Here is a 22,080-nt window from a genome sequence, read left to right on the forward strand (position 1 = left end):
GTCTCTTTGTTCTGTTAGGTGCAGGACAGTTATATTGTTCTGGTGTTTTCGGATTTATCTCTAAAATAAAATGTCAAAAATCATTATTGTAGTGGATCACTGGACAAGGGGTAATTGCCCGAATCCTTCCCTGGTTGTAGGCCCGATCAGGTTATGGCCTCCTGAAATGTTTCAATTGACCTACAGTACTAGAGAAATGTGTCTTTCTGGACCTCTTTGAAACTTAACATAACCTATACAGAAGCCTCAGTAAATGAAAATTTAGTTAATGTTTGATAATAGACAAATAAATGGGTAGAAGTAAACACATTTCTTAATTTTTGTAAATTCATTACAAACCCTGTCCTTAAAAACAGAAAAATAACTTAAATTTTAGCTTTAAAGTTTCCGTATAGTTGATTACTAAGAAATTTGCTTCAATAGTTAGAGGAATATGAGGTTTTACAGTAACATATTGCATTTTACGATATTTTTAAACAATGTTATAATGCTGTTAATGACACGTCAGGTTATCTGTACTTTATATAATTCATTAGAATCCTCTTTACTTTGATATCCATCATAACCACACTGTATAAATAATTTAAGTCTAATGAATGGAAATTGTGATTATAGTAAATTAATAAAATAATGATTATTTAATCTAGATGATAATTATTACTGAGGTGTCTTGATCACAATTGTATTGAATTACCCTTTATATTAGATACCTTTTATTGATATCAAAGTAAGGGAAATCCTGATACATTTCAAAAATGATATACATAATTTAGAAACTTGAAACAGAAGAAAGATGGATTTTTACAGCTAAGAAAGAACAGAACCAGCAACAGTCATTGAAAATAAAACTTACAAAGTGTTCCTTAATATGCATTATGCACATTTTGGCCTTGAAATTTTATACATTTTTACACAATTCTCTGCAATAGAACTATAGAATTGCTACCATGCAATAGAACTGGACAGCATGTGAGATTGAAAACAACCAATCAAATGTAAGGATACTCGGGGTTATAAACATTGTATGCTATGAAATAGAACAATTGAAAAACAAATTAAAAGGGAAAAATGACATTAACACAATAACAAACCATCCTGCCATATATAGAAAAATGAAAACAAATCTTTGAAAGCATAATGTCTGAAACATTTAAGAAAAGGAGAGAAAAATTAAAAATCAATTTTTCTTTAAATTTCAATAACCACTTTATGTAATATTTACATTTATATATCACATTTTTATAATAAAATTATAATCCGCGCCGCTTTATGTCAATTAACAAATGAAAATGTCAACTGTCTCTTAAACTTACTGCCTAATTGTCAACATAATATCATTTCCAAATTTGTAATGTCATTACAGTGTTAATGTTTCAGTATCTGAACTTGTTCACTCAGTAGGCCCATATGTGTCATGTGTGAGAAATTAATGATTCATGCGGCACTACATAACATCACGATGCAATTGAGAAAGTCAGGTGCTCAGGAGGTTAAATGCCCTAATGAATTAGATGATGGAATGTACTAAACATTAATGTTATTACAAGATTTTCACAAACTAATATAACAGCACATCAGTGTGTTGTTGTTAGTAAAGATGTACAGAAGACTACAACTTTACATCACATCTGAAGGAGGAGGTAATGACAAGTAAAGCACGTTGTTTTTATCCAAAACAGAAAAAAAAACAACATTTATTTCTCAATTTACTTAAATACAGACAATACATAAATATCAATCAGCACCTAAATAATGGCATCGTGGCTAACATAAGCATCATTCATTTTTGTTCTACTCTTTAAAACATGTTTTTTTGTCCTTTTCATTTTTGACCACAGAACTTTATCAGCAGCAAATAATAAAAGATTCTATTGAATATATTTGGCTTAATTCTACATATATTCTTCTTTCACTTTTTTGTTCTTTTTGTATTTTTCTTCCCTCTCTTTCTTTTTTTTATTCGCTTTTGTTTTCTAGCAACTTAAATAAGGGTAGCTGACATGTCTAAAACTTTTGCCTTTAAGCACGAGAACAATTGCACAGTTGCATTCACTTTTATTTAATTTTTTACTTGTACAAATATACATACAGTATTTTATTTCCCTGCCCATGTGGGTGTAAGTAACAAGTTCAACTTGTGTCATGAAATTGATATATACAGAATTTTATTCCAAAAGTATTAGTTAATAAGATTCATAGTGAAGATAGCCAAACAGCACAGTCAATAAAACAATTAAAAATCATTACTAAAATGATTATAAAATTCCATTATGATTATGGCTATTGGCCAACAAAACGTAGGCAAATTATAAAATGCAATTAAATTAATACACAGCATGATTGCATTCCTTGTTATCAATCACCCCATTTATTGCGTTTACCCTCCCCCAAAACACCACTTTAACTGCTTTCAGTCCAGTAAACTCAAAATGAGTCATCAGTAAATGTGTATATTATTCCCTGTAGCTACAGTGGAAATCCACTAACATAGCAATTTATATCTCTTTCAAGTCTAAATATCACTCTTGTGTGAAGGGAGGTTATCTACTGTACAAAAGTACATTGGCACGTACACAATCAAATCAATTACCTTTTTTAGAATTCATGATTTTTTTTATTCTTTAATATTCCTAAAGTTATAATCCATTGATTAAGTTTATTCAAAAATATCATAATCGCAGCAGAAATCTGAATTTCAACAATATTTACAAATATAAAAATATAACTATAAATAATATAAAATTAAGTTATAAGACTATTTGAAACGTTACACATTTCGTATAATTTAATAATTTCACTATGTGTGAAATAGGACTCTGACTATGCCGTTTGGTATGAACAATGAACAGATATAGCCTAACAAGTTAGCATTTCTGAGGAACAAACAGACATTTTCAAATCTAACAACAAGCAGTGGCATAACAACTATTAGTGCTGACTTGGCTCCAGAGCTTAAAGCGTGGTTCCCACTGGCGACGCAACGCAAGGACGTAACGCAACGCAAGTGAATTGACCAATCACAAGCGATGGCTTATTCGCTTGTGATTGCTAACTGTCTATAACTTCGCTTTTCATTGGTTAAAACGCTTGCGTTGCGTTTACGTCCTTGCGTTACGTTCTAGTGGGAACCAAGCTTAAGGGGCCCAAAGCCTACCCAGTGTTGGAGGGCCCCTGAGTGCTAAACCAGAGGCCTCTTTCCTCTGCATTATACCACTGGCAACATGCTACAGAATTCATTTAATTTCAGTACTGACTTGGCAAAATTGTAACATGTTTGTTTTATGGTTTAACAGCATTAGGTCTAGGCCTACTTTAACTAAATTGGTTTCATTAGGTCTAATACATTTTGGATATTTTAAATTTGTATATTACAAAAATATATTACTCCATTTTTTTAATGAGATATTAATTACAATTATCTGTGCTTGTGAATATCAAGATATATAGTAAATTCAATGATACAATCTCGTAACCATTGGTCAATGTTTATTCAAAGGACACCCTACTATTAGAGGAGTTGTTGCATACCGAAAGTGTCTCCAGTTATATATTATATAATAATTAAACAAAAAATTATGTAACAAATTGCATTATTCTATTTTTTTTCCCTTCACAGAGGGATGATATTATACAAATTATCAACAAACCTCCAAATGGCATTTGGCTTGGAATGCTAAATAATAAAGTTGGCACATTCAAGTTCATTTATGCTGAGATTATTGAAGAGAAACCGGTACTAGAGAAACACAAGGAAAGACGGAGAAGAAATGAGCAATTTGCGCAACCAATAAGTGTAGAATCAGTTCTAAAAAAGATTAATTGTGAGGTACATGTTTATGTTTCCTTTTTCTTATTTCATATTTATTTTGATGTTTTGATTTTCCCGTGGAAGAAATAGTAAACAGCTTTAAATCCTGATTCTCGACAGTACCTTGTTGGGATTTTCATGTTGCAGTAACATTTAACATGCAATTCCTAATAAAATTGTTAATTCATAATATATTTTTATTTTCCTTTTTAGCAATACTTAACAACATTCCAGCTGAATGGCTATGAAAGCATCGATTTATTCAAGAACCTTGACAAAGAGGATCTAAACCAGTTAAATATTTTAGACTCTCTTGACCAGGTCAAGATATTAACAGCTGTTAACTTATTGCAAGACTCAGATGGTAAGTAAAATAAAGAGAATCTAAAACAGTTACACTCTCTTGACCATGGTCAAGATATTAACAGCTGTTAACTTATTGCAAGACTCAGATGGTAAGTAAAATAAAGAGAATTTAAAACAGTTACACTCTCTTGACCAGGTCAAGATATTAACAGCTGTTAACTTATTGCAAGACTCAGATGGTAAGTAAAGTAAAGAGAATTTAAAACAGTTACACTCTCTTGACTAGGTCAAGTTATCAATATCTATTAATTTATTACAAGTTCCTGATGGCATGTAATATAAAAATAATATAAAGGGAGTTAACCAGTTAAATATTTTGAACTCTAACTAGGTCTTAAACTAAGGCCTTAGTTAAATTATTTTAGACTTTTAACTTGAAAAGTGTTGACATCGATGCTAAATCGACATTGACATTAATGCTACTGAGAATCTATCATAGTGTGTCTATAGTATGTTTGGTGCCCTCATGTTTGTTGGTGTTTTTTTTGTATTGGATTTATACTGATTTTATTATTCAATTTGTGTAACAATATGCTTATTACATGACTGCATAACTGCAAAATACAATTTTGGGGAATATTTTGTGAAAACATGTAATAAATCAGATATCAAACCGTGTTAAAACTTGTTACAAGTTGAAACAATTTATGCAGATGTGAAACGGGTATTTGTGTTTCCTTATTTGATTTTTTATGACAAATAACCAAATGTATTGAAAATAACAAATGCCCCATTGAATACTTTAAATTACTATTTCATCAGCATTACTGAAGCTAGAAACAGTATTTTCCTTCAAATGAATGTTTGAACAAAAATAAAAATTAGATTTAAATGAATATATCATAAACAAGCATATTTTATACAGTACCACACAATAAATAGCTTAAGCTCGGCAGGTCTTCATAATCAGTAACAAAATGACATACAGTATGACAAGCATATCAATACAAAAGAGTTACAACTAAAATGTATTTTTAAACTAAACTTTTTACTTTAGAATTTCTCTATTTTGAATCTAATTGTGTTCAGAATTGAATATTGAATATTTGGTGATTAGATATTTACCATTATATAATATAACAGTATTAAAGAATAACGGATCAGGTGGATAGATATCCCTTGAGACGTGTAGGATAGCGATAGATAGTCCTGCATATTACCAAGTTATATTGTTAATTACAAATCAACATTACTTCATATCTTTTCGTCGAGATATTTTCAAGTCCCAATGGATTATGCCTTGATCTTCAGATCTCCACTATTTCTCATATTCATTGTAAAATTGTAATGCTATAGTAAAGGTAGTATCTGAGTAGGTTATTTTTTTTCTCAATATCTTGCAAGAGAAAAACTGTAATATGTTATAGGCATCAGTATTTTTGTATTCATTTGAATTATTTGTTGTGTACTTGAAAGATACACTATATATTAATAGTTATTTTAAAAATTTTGAAATTTGAATAAGTTTGGACATGATACAATAAATACATATTCCATTTGTTGAATTGTGTATCTGTTTATCATCAACTTTTCAACTCTTTAGTGAAAAGTTCACTTTTGACAATCCTTGGCATTTTGTATCCTTTATTGTTCTTGTCTTTGTATATTTCGTTTTTATGACGAAATCAAATCAAAAACATTCTCATATAAATATTTTTTTTATTATAATAGGGCAAACAAATAATTTTCCATTGCTTTATTATTGAAAGTTGATGATTATTATAAAATGTTTCTGCTTCTTTTGTTCATTTGCAGATGAAGATAATTTAACAATGACAGCAACTGATGCTAGACTCAAACATCCAGCTGCTAGTGGATTCATCATTCATCAGCCACCATCGCTACCAAACTTGTCCGGTTTCCCAGCACGAGATTCTGGCTGCTATGCTAGTACAGAAAACTTAATCAACAACAATCGAGATCACTCGGGCATCAGAGAAAACAATATATCTATCAACAACAACTCTGGGGGCACTTGGCCTAGACCAGCCAAAAAAGAAATGCCTGTCTCGTCTGAAGATCATTCAGATTCAACGACTTCTCCAAAGACTTCAGAGACTTCTAATGATTATGATTATGATTGTTCTAATTTAATTGAAAATAGCACAGACTCAGCTCAATCTGATAAGAGTCTACGTGAAAGTGCTAATAAGGACGATACAAATAGTAACTGTAAAACGATTGCAAGAAATCTTAACAGGGAACTTCCTGAAAAGGATGTGCATATGTTTAAAGATATCTCGACTGGGAGATCAGAAAATGGCGTTTATTTTAATAATGATGATGACAGTTCTAACCAAACTAAACCTCCATCAGTATCAGAGCTTCTTCAACTTTATGACTCTGCTGCGAGAACAACGAGAAGTCCAACACCAAGTCCGGCAATCACCCCAGGAACTATACGGAAAAATAATTTGCTCGTACATGGGTTAGGAACAGATAAAGGATCTAATGAATCTACGGCTAGTGCCCATGAATGTGCACTGTCTTATAAAACATCAATACCCCATTCTGTGAAAAAGGAACATGTTATTAGAAGTACGGCAGTACCTCTTGAACCGGACTTTATTGAACCACTTACAGATTCTAATGATTTTGGGAGATCTGGTCCAAATGTTGGGAAGAAAAAATCTTATAAAGTGAAACTATCTCATTTAAAGTTAGAATCTAAATCACCTTCTAGAATTATGTTATCAGATGACGAAGAACTGAGCCCTTCACCGGCAATACCTATACATCCTGCGAGAAAGCCACGCCCTCAAGGCTCTCCATTAGATGTTCTTTTACGACAGAGACTTGAAGACGATATGGTAGACTTAGCACAAGAACCATACACAGATAGGGTATGTTTAATTGCTTCTATTCCAAATATTATTATTTTTTTTTTTTATTACACACCTGATTATATTCTTACAATTAAATTGGGATTATGCATCACATGTCATTCGGCATTAGGCATAACTAATAATAATAATAAATTGCGCCTAACCCCATTTTCTACCAGTCTACGTCAAACAATTGTATGTTCCACACTTAAGAACAAATCAATTCTGTCAATACGTCTGTTCGACTATAAGTCATGTTAGTAATTATTTTGTGAATTATACAAATTTGTTTTGCCCTATCTTATCAGGTAATATCAAATATGTTTTACCCGTCTTGCATATTTTGTTTTAATTATATCCAGACAATATCTGTCTATATATTGACTTGACTATAATAGCTTGGCATGTATGCAAATACTAATATGCTCATTATAAAAGGTTGAACCTCTATACTTAGTGTCTGAAAATATGTATGTATAAAGCTATAGCCATGAGAGGATCCAGAATTTTGAAAGGGGCTTAGACACTAAATATTCAAAGTGAATTTAGGTAAACTAGATTGTACGCTCGCTTCGCTCGCGTACCATCTAGGTCGTGCCCACAGATGGTTTTCGAATACATAATAATTGCAGCGTTAAAAAACTGGCGATTTCAAATGTACGTAGGCCTACAATAATACATGTCGTTTACAGGAACGAATAAATAGACAATGATTTATGTACTCAACTAAAATTAGCACCCTGAGAATTACTTCCGAAAGAGAAACTTGTCACAAAATGAGACCAATTGTTTAAGTCAAATTTAAACAAACTTAATTTGTGTTTTGTATGTAACATTAGGGGTGAGGGATGGGGAAAAGGATGGGTGCAAAGAGGAACAATTTTTAAATATATTAAATATATTCTTTATCCATTTAGTAACGAAATATTAATTGTTTTCATGTTTTACAAATAATATACCACTAAACACAGTAAAACATTGCTATGTAATACTTTGTTGAAACTATCACCGTCCTAGTCGATTGAAATAGTAGGCTACAGTACATTTAACGATACATCACTACGACGTGTATGTTTATATAATGTAAAACAATTTGTGAAAACCACCTCTATTCGAGGAAAATCATAAATTCGATTTAATCGTCAATAAATATTAAATTATCTAACTCAACTTAATTAGTATGCCTAATGGTTTTCAATTGTTTCTTAGAGCCAATTCATACTTAAGTTGGTTCTTACCCTACCCACCAAAGTTGTTCTGCGTTTAGGGGATGTGATGCACCGTAGGCCTATCCTGTACTGGCTTTACAACGCTACTCATGCCAGTGAGGGAGGGGTGATGATGTGGGTGGTTTAAATGCAATAAAAAAGATGTTTACATAATATATTGCGACTGAAAACGCTAGCTCATTATCCGTTTAAAAAAAATTATATCCAACCTCTGCAGCACAGATTAAAAAAAAAATGAATCAAATTTCTGTTATGAGTATACAGTACTTGCCTTTACGACGCCTGAGGGAATAGACACTTGTGGAACAGAGATTGGAATGTTCCATTCATCGCAAATCAATACATTTGTATAAACGTATATTAAATCTATCAAAATAGTATTTTTTAAAGAAAAGCGGCCTGTCTTCAACATTATGATGCTGTACTCGAGCTGTTCAACCGGTTTTCAGCCATTAAAAATAATTATCGTAGGAGGAGATAGGAAAATGCGAAGCATCCTCGTATTATTGTCTGTGGGTATTTTTCAAGACGGACATCCATTAGACAGTGTATACCACGATCGAAAAACACCCCTATTTGAGGCAAATCGTTGAACCTAAATTCGTTTTAATTGTCAATAACTAATTATCTAACTCAATTTAATTAGTAAACAGGGTTACATCAGGTGGTTAAAATCAGTACCGAGATTCTAACCAACTTTATATACCATCGAGTAAACATTCTAGAAATAACGCGTGATTTACCGAATTTTGCCCTTACGTAAATTTATATATAGATAACACCCCTATATAGTCAGAAATGGTACTGTTGCAAATAAATATGATAAAATATGGCACTATTTTATAGTTTGAGGTAGCCTGTTTAGCCCCCGCTTTTATCCACACTTGACAATTCTGCAATTTGCTGTGAAACAAAAGGCTTGGACAACCATTTAACATAACATTTATTTGATACTTAAATGAAGCACTGAAATTTCAACATAGCAGTGATCCTTGTGAGACATACCAATTAACGATTTTTTTAATCCAAAAAATGAAAATTAAAATATCTATTTGCTCCAACATGTTCGGTCAGTTTAGTTCAGAAGGGTTTCAAAACTTTTACCAGAAAGAAACTATTTTTCTGTCCAGTAGTAAATAAATGTAAAAAATGACATACCAAACACAAGTTTGCTTCTTCTAAATTAGAAGAATTTCCAAAACTGGAATTAAGGACTTTACAGAAGTAATACAAGATTTTTAATACATACACACTGTATATACATTTGCTCCAATGTTTGCAGTATGTCTATCTATCACCTGTTAAATAGAAATTTTGTTATTTTTTATTATTTCAAATTGTATTACCAACTCCAACGAGCGAGTCAAATGGCTAAGCGGTTTAAATCCAGTCAAATGGCTCAGCGGTTAAGGCAGGGGCGCCGTTTACCTTACCTGAAGAGCCAACAACATCGGCAAGGGTGTGAGGCCGACTCGCTCCTAGTTCTGGTGGAGGAACAAGTCTTCTCGGATAAGGACTATAAGTTTTAGGTCCAGTACACAGTTATAACCTGTGTGAACCCAGTTCATTATTTGAAAAGAATAGGGGGATACCCCGATGAACTGGTTCACAAAATAGCCCCTGTATCAGGCTGATTACCACCTATCTACTAGGACAGTGATAAATTTACTATTGGTAATCCTTGGCCACATTGCCTAAATAAAATAAAACATTTTCAAAAAATTGTCTTATTTATTAGCTTGGTGTCTGTGGTATTCCGTCAGCTTTGGTTCAGCGTTACACAGAGGAACTAAAACATCCGTTAATTGAGGTAGCGGAAGGGCTTGAAAGAATTAGAATCACACATTTGAAAGATGTAGGTAGAATGGGGGTAAGTACACAGTTTGATTTTCTTGCTTTCTTAAACTGTCTTTAGATGCAAGAAGTTCTTCAAAATTTCATTAGGCCTATCCAGCTATCCATCTATCCAAATTCAAAGAGTAACATAATTTACCAACTTTAAACCACTTTTTTTAATTTAAGCATCCTTTTAAATATTTAGCCTAAATTGTCTTTTATTTTATGTTTGATTAATTAAACAAAAACAATTAGATACTAGTGAACACAAAAGTTTATCATTAATCAATCTCAGACACACGGATTTGAAATGTATTATACTCAATAGGTAAATGCAAATGTCGCTAGAAGCTATATAATATATTTTCTAAAGTCGGCCAATCAAACTATTCATATTTTGTTAGGCTTAGGGACCTATTTATTAGTACATGTTAGGGTTGATTTACATCACATTGTCTGTTACATCAGATGCAATACATACAATGTGTATTACATAATCACATTGTTGAGGTAGTTGAGAACATAGTGAGTAAAAGGTAAACATAACTCAATCCCTTTAATCATCTTTACATGTAATACCAGAAGGTCCTCTGAATAATTTTATATAAAATATTAGACAAAGGTATACCCCCAAATAAATTGATGTTCAAATCTATTTGATCATTTTAAAGAATCAGCTTATTGACTCACATGTGGCTTATATGTGTAAGAGCATTCACCACTGGTGACACTCTGTAGAAACTTCCAGATTTTTGCTAGATGATGTGAAAGAAGTAATAATTATACATTAGTAAAAAGGTTTATCTGGATCTTTGTATAGTATTCAAGTAATTTTTCTTTTGGATCATCCAAAGTCAAATAAAAATCGTAAAACTTATGCTTTTTACTCTAGCTTTACGATTTTTATACAAATCCAAAAGAAAATTACTTGAATAATAATTAGACAGTATACAATGCATCAACAAGATAAATAATACAAAGTGTTCATACTGTACATATAATAATTTCAATGAAAATTATTTTTCTTTTCTGTTTCTCCCTTTAAAACCTTTTTTAGTGAAACATTTCTGTTGACAAAGTACAAAATGTTGTTGTATACAATTGGTGAGAATTCATGGTCTTTATTTTATTTAATTCAAATAAGTACATAGATTGCTTCCAGATTATTATAAATTAATATTGATGCTGTTCATGTAAGATTCATGTTCAATAATCCTTACAACTATCCATATGATGTAGTTTATTATATTATTCAATTGCTATTTCATATCAATTGATATTCATTGATAAATCTAGTTTCGAATTTGAGTTCAGAAATATAATTTTAGTCTCTTATTTCATATTAAGGCAGATTTGTTTCCATTTTTTGTAAACGATATTATTATCTTCAACCCTATGTGGAGAGGTTTTAAAAGTAATTGTCACCAAAACCCAAAAATAAATATGAATAAAAACAAACTTGGCCATGTTGTGAGTTGCCAAAAAAGTTAATTTTAATTTAATAAAAAATCCATTGACTTCCAGAAAATGAGCTTCCACCTAATTTTGTTTTTCTTTTTAATCACAGTTTTATAAGCTACATGTTTTTTTTTGCAAAATGAATATTAAATTATTATGTAACATAAAGTGGCCTACTCATATTTTTTTTGGCCTCAAAAATTCAAATATTTAGAGAGACAATAAATTCATTCAAACCTAATTTGAGGCATCATCCAAAAAATATATAAACATAACTGAGCTTAAAAATGTTTTAATAAAAAATAGATAACTGAAACATAATTAAATTAAGTAAGTATATAAACAAGCCCTAATAATCTAATTTATTTGATTTCTGTCTGCCTTGATCAATAATACTGTAGCCAGTACGTGTCATTCACCTAGCAATATAAATAAAGTCCTTGCCATGGGACTTTTACATAAATTTGTACTGATTCTAATATAGACCTGCAGATATTCTGACAGTTATAATTTAATAATTATTGTCAAAAAATAATAAATAAAAACTGTCTATCATCAAACTATCTGATACAATCTGTAACTTAGAATGTGGGTGTATTGTTGCCTTTATAGGGTGAATTTTGTTTTTACTTTTAATATGAGTGCTAGCTAGATAATAATCAAAAAGTTTGACAGACTTGCTGAAAGTGACTGTAACTTTCTATAAAATTGGAATTATTACATTGAAACTATAAACTAATTTTTTCCACAATTTATGCCTTAATATACACAGTCTATAAATAAGTCATATAAATATTTTAAAATATGAAAAAACTTGCAAGATAAATTAGCTTCCGGGTTTAAAATGTGTATTTTTAAAATATTTTCAAATATAATCCTACCAACAAGAGCTTCTTTATTTAAAGTTGTACTCTACAGATCTTTTTTGTAATGAAATTCACAAAAATTGACTGTCATTCATATATATTTTGATACATTTTTCTTTTAAAAAAAAGTATATAAATAATTTAGAATAGTCAATATTACACAGAAAAATATAATTTTTTATTTAAAATAGTTACATGGTTAGCGTTGGTTAATCATTGAAAATCGGTTTAATTCTTAATCTAATAACATTATGACAAAATTCTGTAACACCAATTTTTTTTTAATTGGGGTTATTTCACCATGCTTGTTCTGTTTCACTGCTTACGAAAAACATTATCAATGCCGTTGCCAAGGGGTATACAAATAAAATTGTAGCGTTCTAATAATTTAAATTTTAAAATAACTAATAAATTAGGAATTCATATGTGTGAATAAACGATTTTGGTCATATTAGGTTTCAAACAAAGCAATACAACAAAATGGTATGTTCCATCACATTCTTGTCTGGAGCCAAATGCACATCATAAAATATTGAAAAGATTAAATCCTCACATTAAACATTCACATTTCACACATTTCAAAATTCAATTAAATATTTTAAGCTTTCTTGTCAAACCCAGTTGACCAGTTCATTAATGTATCTTCCAGATGTTCTGTTATATGGTTTGGCTTTTTTTTTCAAAGTTAAAATTGAATCTTGCTATACATTGCTATTACTCTCAAGAATTGACTCTTTCAAAATCCTTTTGTTCTTTAATTTAATGTTTTCTTCTCTTTCTTTTTCTTCTTTTCTGTTTCTGTATTTACATAATAACATACATTGTTAAAACGATTTTGTTCTGCCCGGTAAACCAATTAAAATTAACGAAATTGCTCTAAAAGCCAGAACTTCCAAGACCAGTGTCCTTTGTGGCACCCTGGCCCAGCCCTAATAAATATGTATAATTTTCCCTTGAAAAACCTCAAAGCATTCTTTCTAGATTCTTCTTTCCTTGTAAATATTTCAAATGTATCCAATTATCCTCCTTCATCTTCCATCATTATCATCTCAGATTGGCTTCAAAACTGTTATGCTTGTTCTTACTGTAATTTTGTATACAATATTATTGATTTTGATGTTTCTCAATTTTTTTTTCTCCATTCTCTCTTCTCCAACCTTCTATCACAAATATGACTTCTTTTCAGGCAACCCTCTGCTCTGTTTTCAATCCTCACTCTTTCCTAGATTCTGCAAACTTTTGAATGTTCTTCTCTCAGATTCAGACCTTGCTCTTCTTGGCAAGTTTTGTGAATTTGAAAGTCATCGTCTTGTCTTCACTTCTCATACCTAAATTCTCCTTCCTCCCCCCCCCCCCCTCTATTTACATTATTTATTTCTTTTTGTTTTTATTTTTTTATATTACTGTTTTGTTGTCTTACTACAAAATTTTGATTTTTGCCACTGTTCACTCGATCTTATCAATTCTCTTAAAAACAAACTTTTTTTCTATTCACTGGAAATGGTAGAGTTGAGGAAACAGTTGTTTAGGACAAATAATTTATTGAAAAAGATATTTCATATCAAGCAGTTGCTGGCACTTATGCTGATTGTGATTCTTCTGTTAAGCTTCTGAATATATTTAGATCATCTTCTGCATGACATCCAGAAAATGATGATAACTTTTGACCAGTTTTACCCAATTTCACACAATTTAATTCATATCTATATTAGAAAATTTAGAGCATGTAATAATTTTGATTAACCCCATTCCTATGGGAATCAGTTTGTAATACATGATATATATTCCAGGAATTAATAGCAAACTCAAGGCAATCTATTTGATAACTTCTGCTTCAAGATTCACCTACCTGCTTAATTATAGCTTGTTATGTAAATATTGACTTTCACCCACTGCAAGCCTATCAATTACAAAAAGATCACTGGAAATAGGTTGCTTTATTTGCCTGATGATTAATAACAGGTTTTGATACTAGCATATTAATTGTGAAGCTAAAATAATTCCAATTTCCTAATTTAGGCTTGATTTCAGTGTAGCTGCGATTTCAGTTTTACCACAAGTTCAACTTTAGGACTTATACTATGTCAAGGGACTGCTTTACATTAAATGACAGTGCTTATACTACATTGATACATTATTTATTAAAACTTTATTTTGACACATATTTTTAATTGTTTCACATACTAAAGTGTTGCTATTACCAAATTTTAAAAAACAGATAAGCAATGGTTGAAATGTAAATGTATTTATTCTGGTCCTCAAGCTATAAACTGGAAACTGAGGAAATTTGGATTAAAACTTTTACGGACCCATGGCAGACAGCAGTGCAGCAAATACCAGATCAGCACATCGGGAGACAATCCCCATCTCTTTCAAAATAGTGTACCAAGTTCTTTAATGTTCACTATGTACAGAGGACCAACGGCTTTACATCCCATCCGAAGGACGAGACAATGAGATTAAGGCATCTTGCCAGGCAGACAAGGTGCTCGCCTCGTCTGAAGTTTTCAATTTTTCACTACCCACCCCAAATTCCCAACACAGATTTTATATTAAAATTTATATTTAAAGCATCTTTGCCTCGTCTGTTGTTAACCTCTCGCTCAGCATTTGATACAGATACTGTGGGCTCGAATACATGCCTATCACATGTTAGTCCGATATTATTATATATTACACCATCACTCTCTGGTATATACAGCACCGACGCAATTCACAGAGATAGACTAGAAATCATATGATAGAATACTATTATTGTTGAAACTAGGCTGTATTTCTGACAACCAGTTCAACAATCATGTATTGTTGTGTATAGTGGTGACATTATCACTGGGTTGAGATAAATCCTGTCTAGCTGTATATTTGACAACCAGTTCAACATAATCATGTATTGTTGTGCATAGTGGTGACATTATCACTGGGTTGAGATAAATCGTGTCATACTGTAAAATGCAATACATATATAAATATATTGGTTTCCATAAGTTTCAAATGATATGTAACCGATATATGCGAAGCTACTTTTTTGTATCGTGTTTTAATTTGAGTTTTGTTTTGAAGATCATTATATGGAATGTTGTTCACTTTAATTTAAAGTTGAATCTTCTTTCTGCGACACATCAAACCACATCAAATTAAAGATCCCAATTTCGGAGCGCCAGACAAAGTGCAGACAGAAACAATACCACATACTTCTACTCACGATAAATGAACAGATCTGGATGTGCACTTTCAGAAACAATGAACAGGGATACTCAATCAAACTAATTTGAAAGAATTAGTTACAACTGAGTCAGTTTATTTGTTATCCCAATATTAGATATATCATTATTATTTATGAGCATTATTTAATTTGATGATATCAGTACTTAATACACAACTGTCTATTTCTGATTTGACAAACATGTATTTATTTATTAATACCAATCATCTATGGAAATTTCATTCAAGATTGTATGTAGAAGTACATTTATAGAGACATAAAATGTATAGCTGTTTAATGTTCTTCTTTTTCTCAATTAAATTTTTTTTTGTCTATTACTCTATTCTCAATGCAGAACATATGATAGACGTGGTAATATTTTTTATTAAATAATTTACCCTACTCGTTTAAAGATGTATTGTCCCCCAAAAACAAGAAAAATGAAGATTAATTAAATCAGACTTTGAATATGTTATTTTGTAGTTTTAATAAAGTTAATCACTTCCATCACAGTTTTTTCAGGTAATCCAATTTTTGGTCAAAGTGGATAACTATTATGTTACATTAAAATGGCATATTAAAAAAAATATTTGGGAATTATTTTTTCAGGGGGACAATACATCTTTAAATGTTTGTTCTTCTTTATCTTAATTTAATTTAACAATTTTTTTTTTTTTGTTCATAACTTTATTCTCAATAGAGAGCAAATAATAGATAGACTTTTTATTGAGTAATTTAACCTACTCTTTTATATCTTAATCAAAATTGGACTGTAAAACCTCAATTAAAAGCTTACAGTCTTCTTCTGCATTGTTCCAAAAAATAATGATGTATTAATCAAACTTTGAATTGGTCGTTTTATAGGTTTAGTAAAGCCATACACTTTTTCTAAAAGTATTAAGAAAAAATAGTAATTTCACTTAATACAAAAAAGACAAGATTCAGAGATAAATTTAACTTTAAAAAAATCATGCTTGAGTTTTATCAAGTATATATATTGGTTTTTTTCAATTTAAATTCACCAAAAAAAAATGTCATGGAGACAATGTCTTTAATAGATTTGATTTAAATTAAAGCTCAATGCAAGATGTTTTTCTTTCCTTCTTTAGTGTTAAGGTGTTTTAAAGTTTATATTATGATCAAACCATCCTACAATTTTACCACAAATTTCTGATTTAGTTAAACTGGAAACAAAATTCTAAATGCTTTTTTGTTCAATTAAGCCCATGGGTTTCTAATTGAGATTTTATGGTTCATACTTACGAATACTGCTAATTAATTGCTGTATCAATTTTATTTATAAATATATTTTATAACCACTGTTCTTCTGTGAACGTACAACGTGTATATTCACCCGACAATACATAGTGCATTAAGATATTATGAAACTGAGTTTGAGGTAAAGCTATATGTTAACGCACTATGGTAATGCCGGACAAATTACCACGTTTAAAATATGCATATTATATGTTGAGTAGTCACTTGTATTTAATGAATAAAATATTTATTTATCGAATGTCTCATCCATTATTCTGAATTTAATCTCAGTGAATATATTAATTAAGTGATAACATTGTTGCATGAACTAAGATTTTCAACATTTGTATAAAGTTTGTTGTAGGTAATATAGTACTGGTAGTTTGGTATTGTGGCACTGTAGTTTGATGGTTAACATTGCTTACCAATTCCAGGGTCATGTGTTCAAATCAAGATGTTAAAATATTATTTTTTACATGGTTTTAGCACTAACGTCATTTACATAATATAATTTGTTTGTTTCATTCTCATATTTTATTTTTACAACAATAACCATATACATATTATATATTTGAAAATCTTTCGTAAACAAATCAATAATATTTAGACTGAAGTAAAGTGTGATTTTTTTGTGTTTCAAAGTACAATGAGGCACTCAATGCAATAAACAGTTTGTATGATGGTTACCAAAAAAAAAAGGGGGGGGGGTAAAAATGTAGAATGATTTTGAAATAGTCCCTAAGATTGTGAAAGTAACTTTTTTTTTGCTGTTCTTTTTACAAAGAATTTATTTGATACTATCAACCCTAAAATGTATCATGTATATACAGAATATACTACAAAAATGACAAATGTTATAACTCTGCTTTACTTTATAATACCTGATTTATAGATATATTTGAATTGATTGCCCTTTTAATGCGGACCCTTTGAAGTTATAAATACAAATTGTTCATAGTTTTTTAAATATGTTACAGTAAGTGTCATATTGATGTAAAACTAAAAGGTCAATGACATACCAGTTATTATAGTGTTTCTGACAAAATATTAAATCTTAATGATGGCATGCTTTTTCATATAATATTCAATATTTTTTGTAATATGTTTTTTATGCATTCCTTTTTAACATATTTTGCAATTAAAACTAAAGGATTAAAATACTAAATAATATTTCCACTTGAAAAACTTTATAGGCTACTATTGATAGTTTATTTTAGAACATTGTGAATTGGATCCATATTAAAAATGTATTCTTTTTAATTGTTACCATAAATATATAGCAATGGTATGCTATTATAAAACCATTTAATTAGAGGATAGTTTTTTACAATCAAGGTTATAGTAATTTTGTTCATTATTTTCACCCTCCAGAATAAAGTTACACAGGTTACAGGTCAACAAATTTGCATAATAATATACATTTATTGAAAATTCGGAATCATCATCATACATACAGTAACCATTGCTTTTAAAGCTCTATGTACACTATCAATCTAGTTAGACCAAAAAAAGTGTGATGTGCCCAAATTTTGTAGTGATATGATGTCATTGTGTCCATATTATTATAGGTATATCACATGTTTGTGTCACATAAAGTTTGATAGTGTAGACAGAGGTAACTCTTTAAAATCCCTTCATCAAATTCATTTCATCTTTACCTGTACTTCTAAAGAAAAAAAAATTGAACAAAAGAGTAACATTTTCTAATAGTTCAACCATCTTCTTTTTCAGTGACAAATAAATAATGATTTACAGTTCATTAATCTATTCAAAACAAACTCCACTGGCTCCACCCTAAATTAATCTATATTATAAGAAGAACAAACAATAATCACTAAATGGTTTTGTTTTTTATTCTTTTAGATATTTTGTGAAAACTTGGCGATTGATGCAAAGGTAGTAATTAAATCAGGAAGTGGTTTGACTGTACCTGAATGGTTGATCTCATTAGGTCTACCCATGTATACGAGACCATTCATGGACCATGGCTGGGATGAACTTCATATTGTAATCAACATGGACGTGGATGACTTGAAGACATGCGGCGTCAACGACCCTAGACATATACGAAGACTGAAATCTGCGTTAGAGCAGATGAGAGTTCAAGAATCAAGAAACTATTAGGATTTTATTTTTAAACAGGTGCTTATTGTGTGGGGTTGACATAATATTTAGTAAAACAAATTCTGGATAAACACAATAAGTGATAATAGTAACTAATTATCATTTGAATGTTTTTTAAGAAAACCATATTTTATTTTAATCCGAGTTTTATAATTTTTATTTGTAACTTATTTGTTTATATGCTTTACATGATAGCTGTATAATTCTTATTTGTACATATTGGAATTTTCAAACAAAATGGAAACATCTCCATTATTTTAATCTAATACGGTTTTAACAGTCTATATGTGTTGTATATTTTATATAGAAAAATGTGTTAAGTGACTTTCAGTCAATCTATGTGCCAACATTACAATGACCAATGTGTTTACCCTAATGTTCTATATGATGAAGTTCACATCATATTTTATTCATATCATATTTTATTCCAACAATTTGTGAAGAATTTTTCCTTTATCTTCATCATTTTTTTTTTAGTTTTTAAACTTGATTTACCAACAAGTTTTAAAGTTATAAGACATGTGCGTAAATTTAAATTTATTTCTGAACTGAATGTGTCAATATTAATATTCAATATAAAGATTTTGATGAAAGTAACATATAATAACTGATTTTAAATATTTTTTTTAAACACTGAATTAGTTATTTTGATATTTTACATACAAATTATAATTGTCACTTGATTTGAGTCATCTTTAATAATATTAAAAATAATCACATTCCCTTTAGTGGGTTATTTTAAATAGTAAAAACAGTTTGAAATCGTGAGTATCGATAGACAATACGATTTAAACAAAACAGTAAGATCCTATAGTGCTCTGTTTTTTTTTATGGTAACTATAAATTACCTTGTTTAATGCCTTTGCTTATTTCGGGAACCCAGATTTTAAAATCTTGCTGAAACTTGGTGCGAAACATCAATAGGCAAGAAGCCTCTGTTTTTTGTTGTTTTTTTTTCTATTTAAAGTATACCTTCATTTAATGCCTCTTTTCATATCTCTATCTGAACCTAAATCTTTCTGAAACTCGGTGCCAAACATTTTTGTTAAAATTGTGTTTGTTCCAAATAATATATTTTATATACAAAAAAACATTGTATTGTTGAAGTTTTTAACTAACTAAGATCCCTTTTCAATTCAACTTATTTAAATTTAAGTGATTGATAATGTACCAAAAACGAAAAAAATATTTTATTTAATCATAACTTTAACTTAAAGATGTATTGTCCCTTGAAACACAAAAAATGAAAAAAAAAAAATATTCTAAATTTAAATTGGCCATATCAAAGTAATATTAAAGTTATTCACTTTAAGTCGAAAATTCAAGCCAAAAACAACAAGTTTACATAATTAACAGGTAAATTAATTAGATTACATTTCGTCTGGGAAATCGTCACAAGCAAAAGTAAACAAAGATTTCAAACCATGAGTATGCATTATGCATGATGCTAATTAGGATTGTTTACAACTCGTCACGGTTGAGAAAGTGTTTTCACACAGATCGCGAGGAAGTTTTATGATTATGCATACAGAGTAGCCAAACAAGCGCGTTGCATTATGAGATATGTTGTGATTGAAAACTTTGACTGGAAGTCAAAGTTATTTTTTGAACAAAAAAACATCTGTATTTCGGTTAAATTATTTTTTTTTTTCGACTAATTTTTGGTGAAAGTTAATAACTCTTATGATACTTCAAAATGACCCACTTTTTTTTTTAATTAAAAAAAAAAATGTTTTTTGGAATTAGTCAAAGGGACAATACATCTTTAAGTATATTAAAGAATATTCATAATCGTATCATATCATACATCAGCAAAACGACTTTATATTGCGAAAGGTTTATTTTGCTTTGAAGTTATAGGTTGTTTCCATTCCATTTAATTATTAAATATTTAATTTAATTTCAACATTCACAAACTGAACTTTTAGAAGTCATTCCATCAATTATTGAAACTGTTTTTCAATTGTTAATTGACAAGAGTGTTAAACCAACGGATGTGATATATTTGTTTACGTTTTTACTTTTAAAAATAATTCATTTTGAATTTTTTAAATAAGCCTTTCATATCTAATAGACACGAGTGCTAAAATATATATGCATTTTTACTTTATGTTTTCAAATGAAATTTCCTTTGAATTATTGAAATCCTTTTTTTGTTTAATCCTTTTCATGTTAATATATCATGTCTTTTTAAAAAGTTAACGTCATAATATATTCGTTAGACCAAACGAAATCATGTCATCTTTTATTTATTCATTTAAATCTATTCAAATTAGCAATATTGAAAACTTATACTGAAAAGTCATGTTTTTAAACATTGCCAACAGACACGGTTTAGACTTTTACGTTATGTTTTATGTTACAAAATTAATTAAAAAGTTATTTTGTGTTTTTGCTTTACCAACTGCGACTATTTGTGATATTTCACAGTTCACTATTAAAATAACCTTTCATAAAATAATGAATAATGAATACTATTTAATTCAGCCAAGTGTTGGCTTACTGTAAGAAAGGTCATTGGTTCGGTTACTACTAGATGTCTTTTTTTTCCTATTATTTAAGCTGTAGTGTGTGTTTTTTTTTTTTTATTATTATTTTTCATTAAGCCTGTTTTCAACAACGGAAAAAATATTCGCGCTAATCTATAATGTTTTAACGGCGAAAAAAAAAATGCGATTTTTCATTTCGATCGCGTGTCTGCTGCTATTTGATTCGCATGAGTACTCCCGAACGCATGAAAATCAATTCATGAGCTCTGGTTAGTTGCGCAATTTTGTCGGGCTTAAGCCTGATTTTCACTAGGCGAATTTATTGTCACGAATCCAATGAAAAATAATCGCGCTATCCTTTCACCCAAGAGCGATTCTCATTTCCATTGTATGTCTGCTGAGTTTTTCGATTCACATAAGTGTTCATGAACGACGTCACGACTTTTTTACTGAGCTCTGATTAGTTGCGAAATGTTTCGCTTTGCAAAAAGTAGAAACAAACGAACAAACTACCGATTTCGCTGAAATTAAAAACTCAAACAACTAGAATTGGTCACAGAAAGGGATTTGGAAATGGAAGAATATGTTAATTATGTCGGTCAATTATTCTTTTCGCGACA

At 30.0% G+C, this 22,080-nt stretch overlaps 1 protein-coding gene across 1 annotated transcript in view; it reads left to right on the plus strand.

The window, feature by feature from the left end:
• LOC140055727 (SAM and SH3 domain-containing protein 1-like) overlaps positions 1 to 20,958 on the plus strand; it is an 84,379-nt gene extending 63,421 nt beyond the window's left edge. The window contains exons 14-18 of the mRNA XM_072101106.1: positions 3,617 to 3,826; positions 4,022 to 4,172; positions 5,930 to 7,017; positions 9,967 to 10,098; positions 18,711 to 20,958. Of these exons, the coding sequence (XP_071957207.1) occupies positions 3,617 to 3,826; positions 4,022 to 4,172; positions 5,930 to 7,017; positions 9,967 to 10,098; positions 18,711 to 18,971 (1,842 nt within the window). The 3' untranslated portion in view covers positions 18,972 to 20,958. The remainder of the gene's footprint in view (positions 1 to 3,616; positions 3,827 to 4,021; positions 4,173 to 5,929; positions 7,018 to 9,966; positions 10,099 to 18,710) is intronic.
• Positions 20,959 to 22,080: the final 1,122 nt, after the last annotated feature.

The sequence above is a fragment of the Antedon mediterranea genome, chromosome 7 (assembly GCF_964355755.1).
Source record: "Antedon mediterranea chromosome 7, ecAntMedi1.1, whole genome shotgun sequence".
Lineage (NCBI taxonomy): Eukaryota > Metazoa > Echinodermata > Crinoidea > Comatulida > Antedonidae > Antedon > Antedon mediterranea.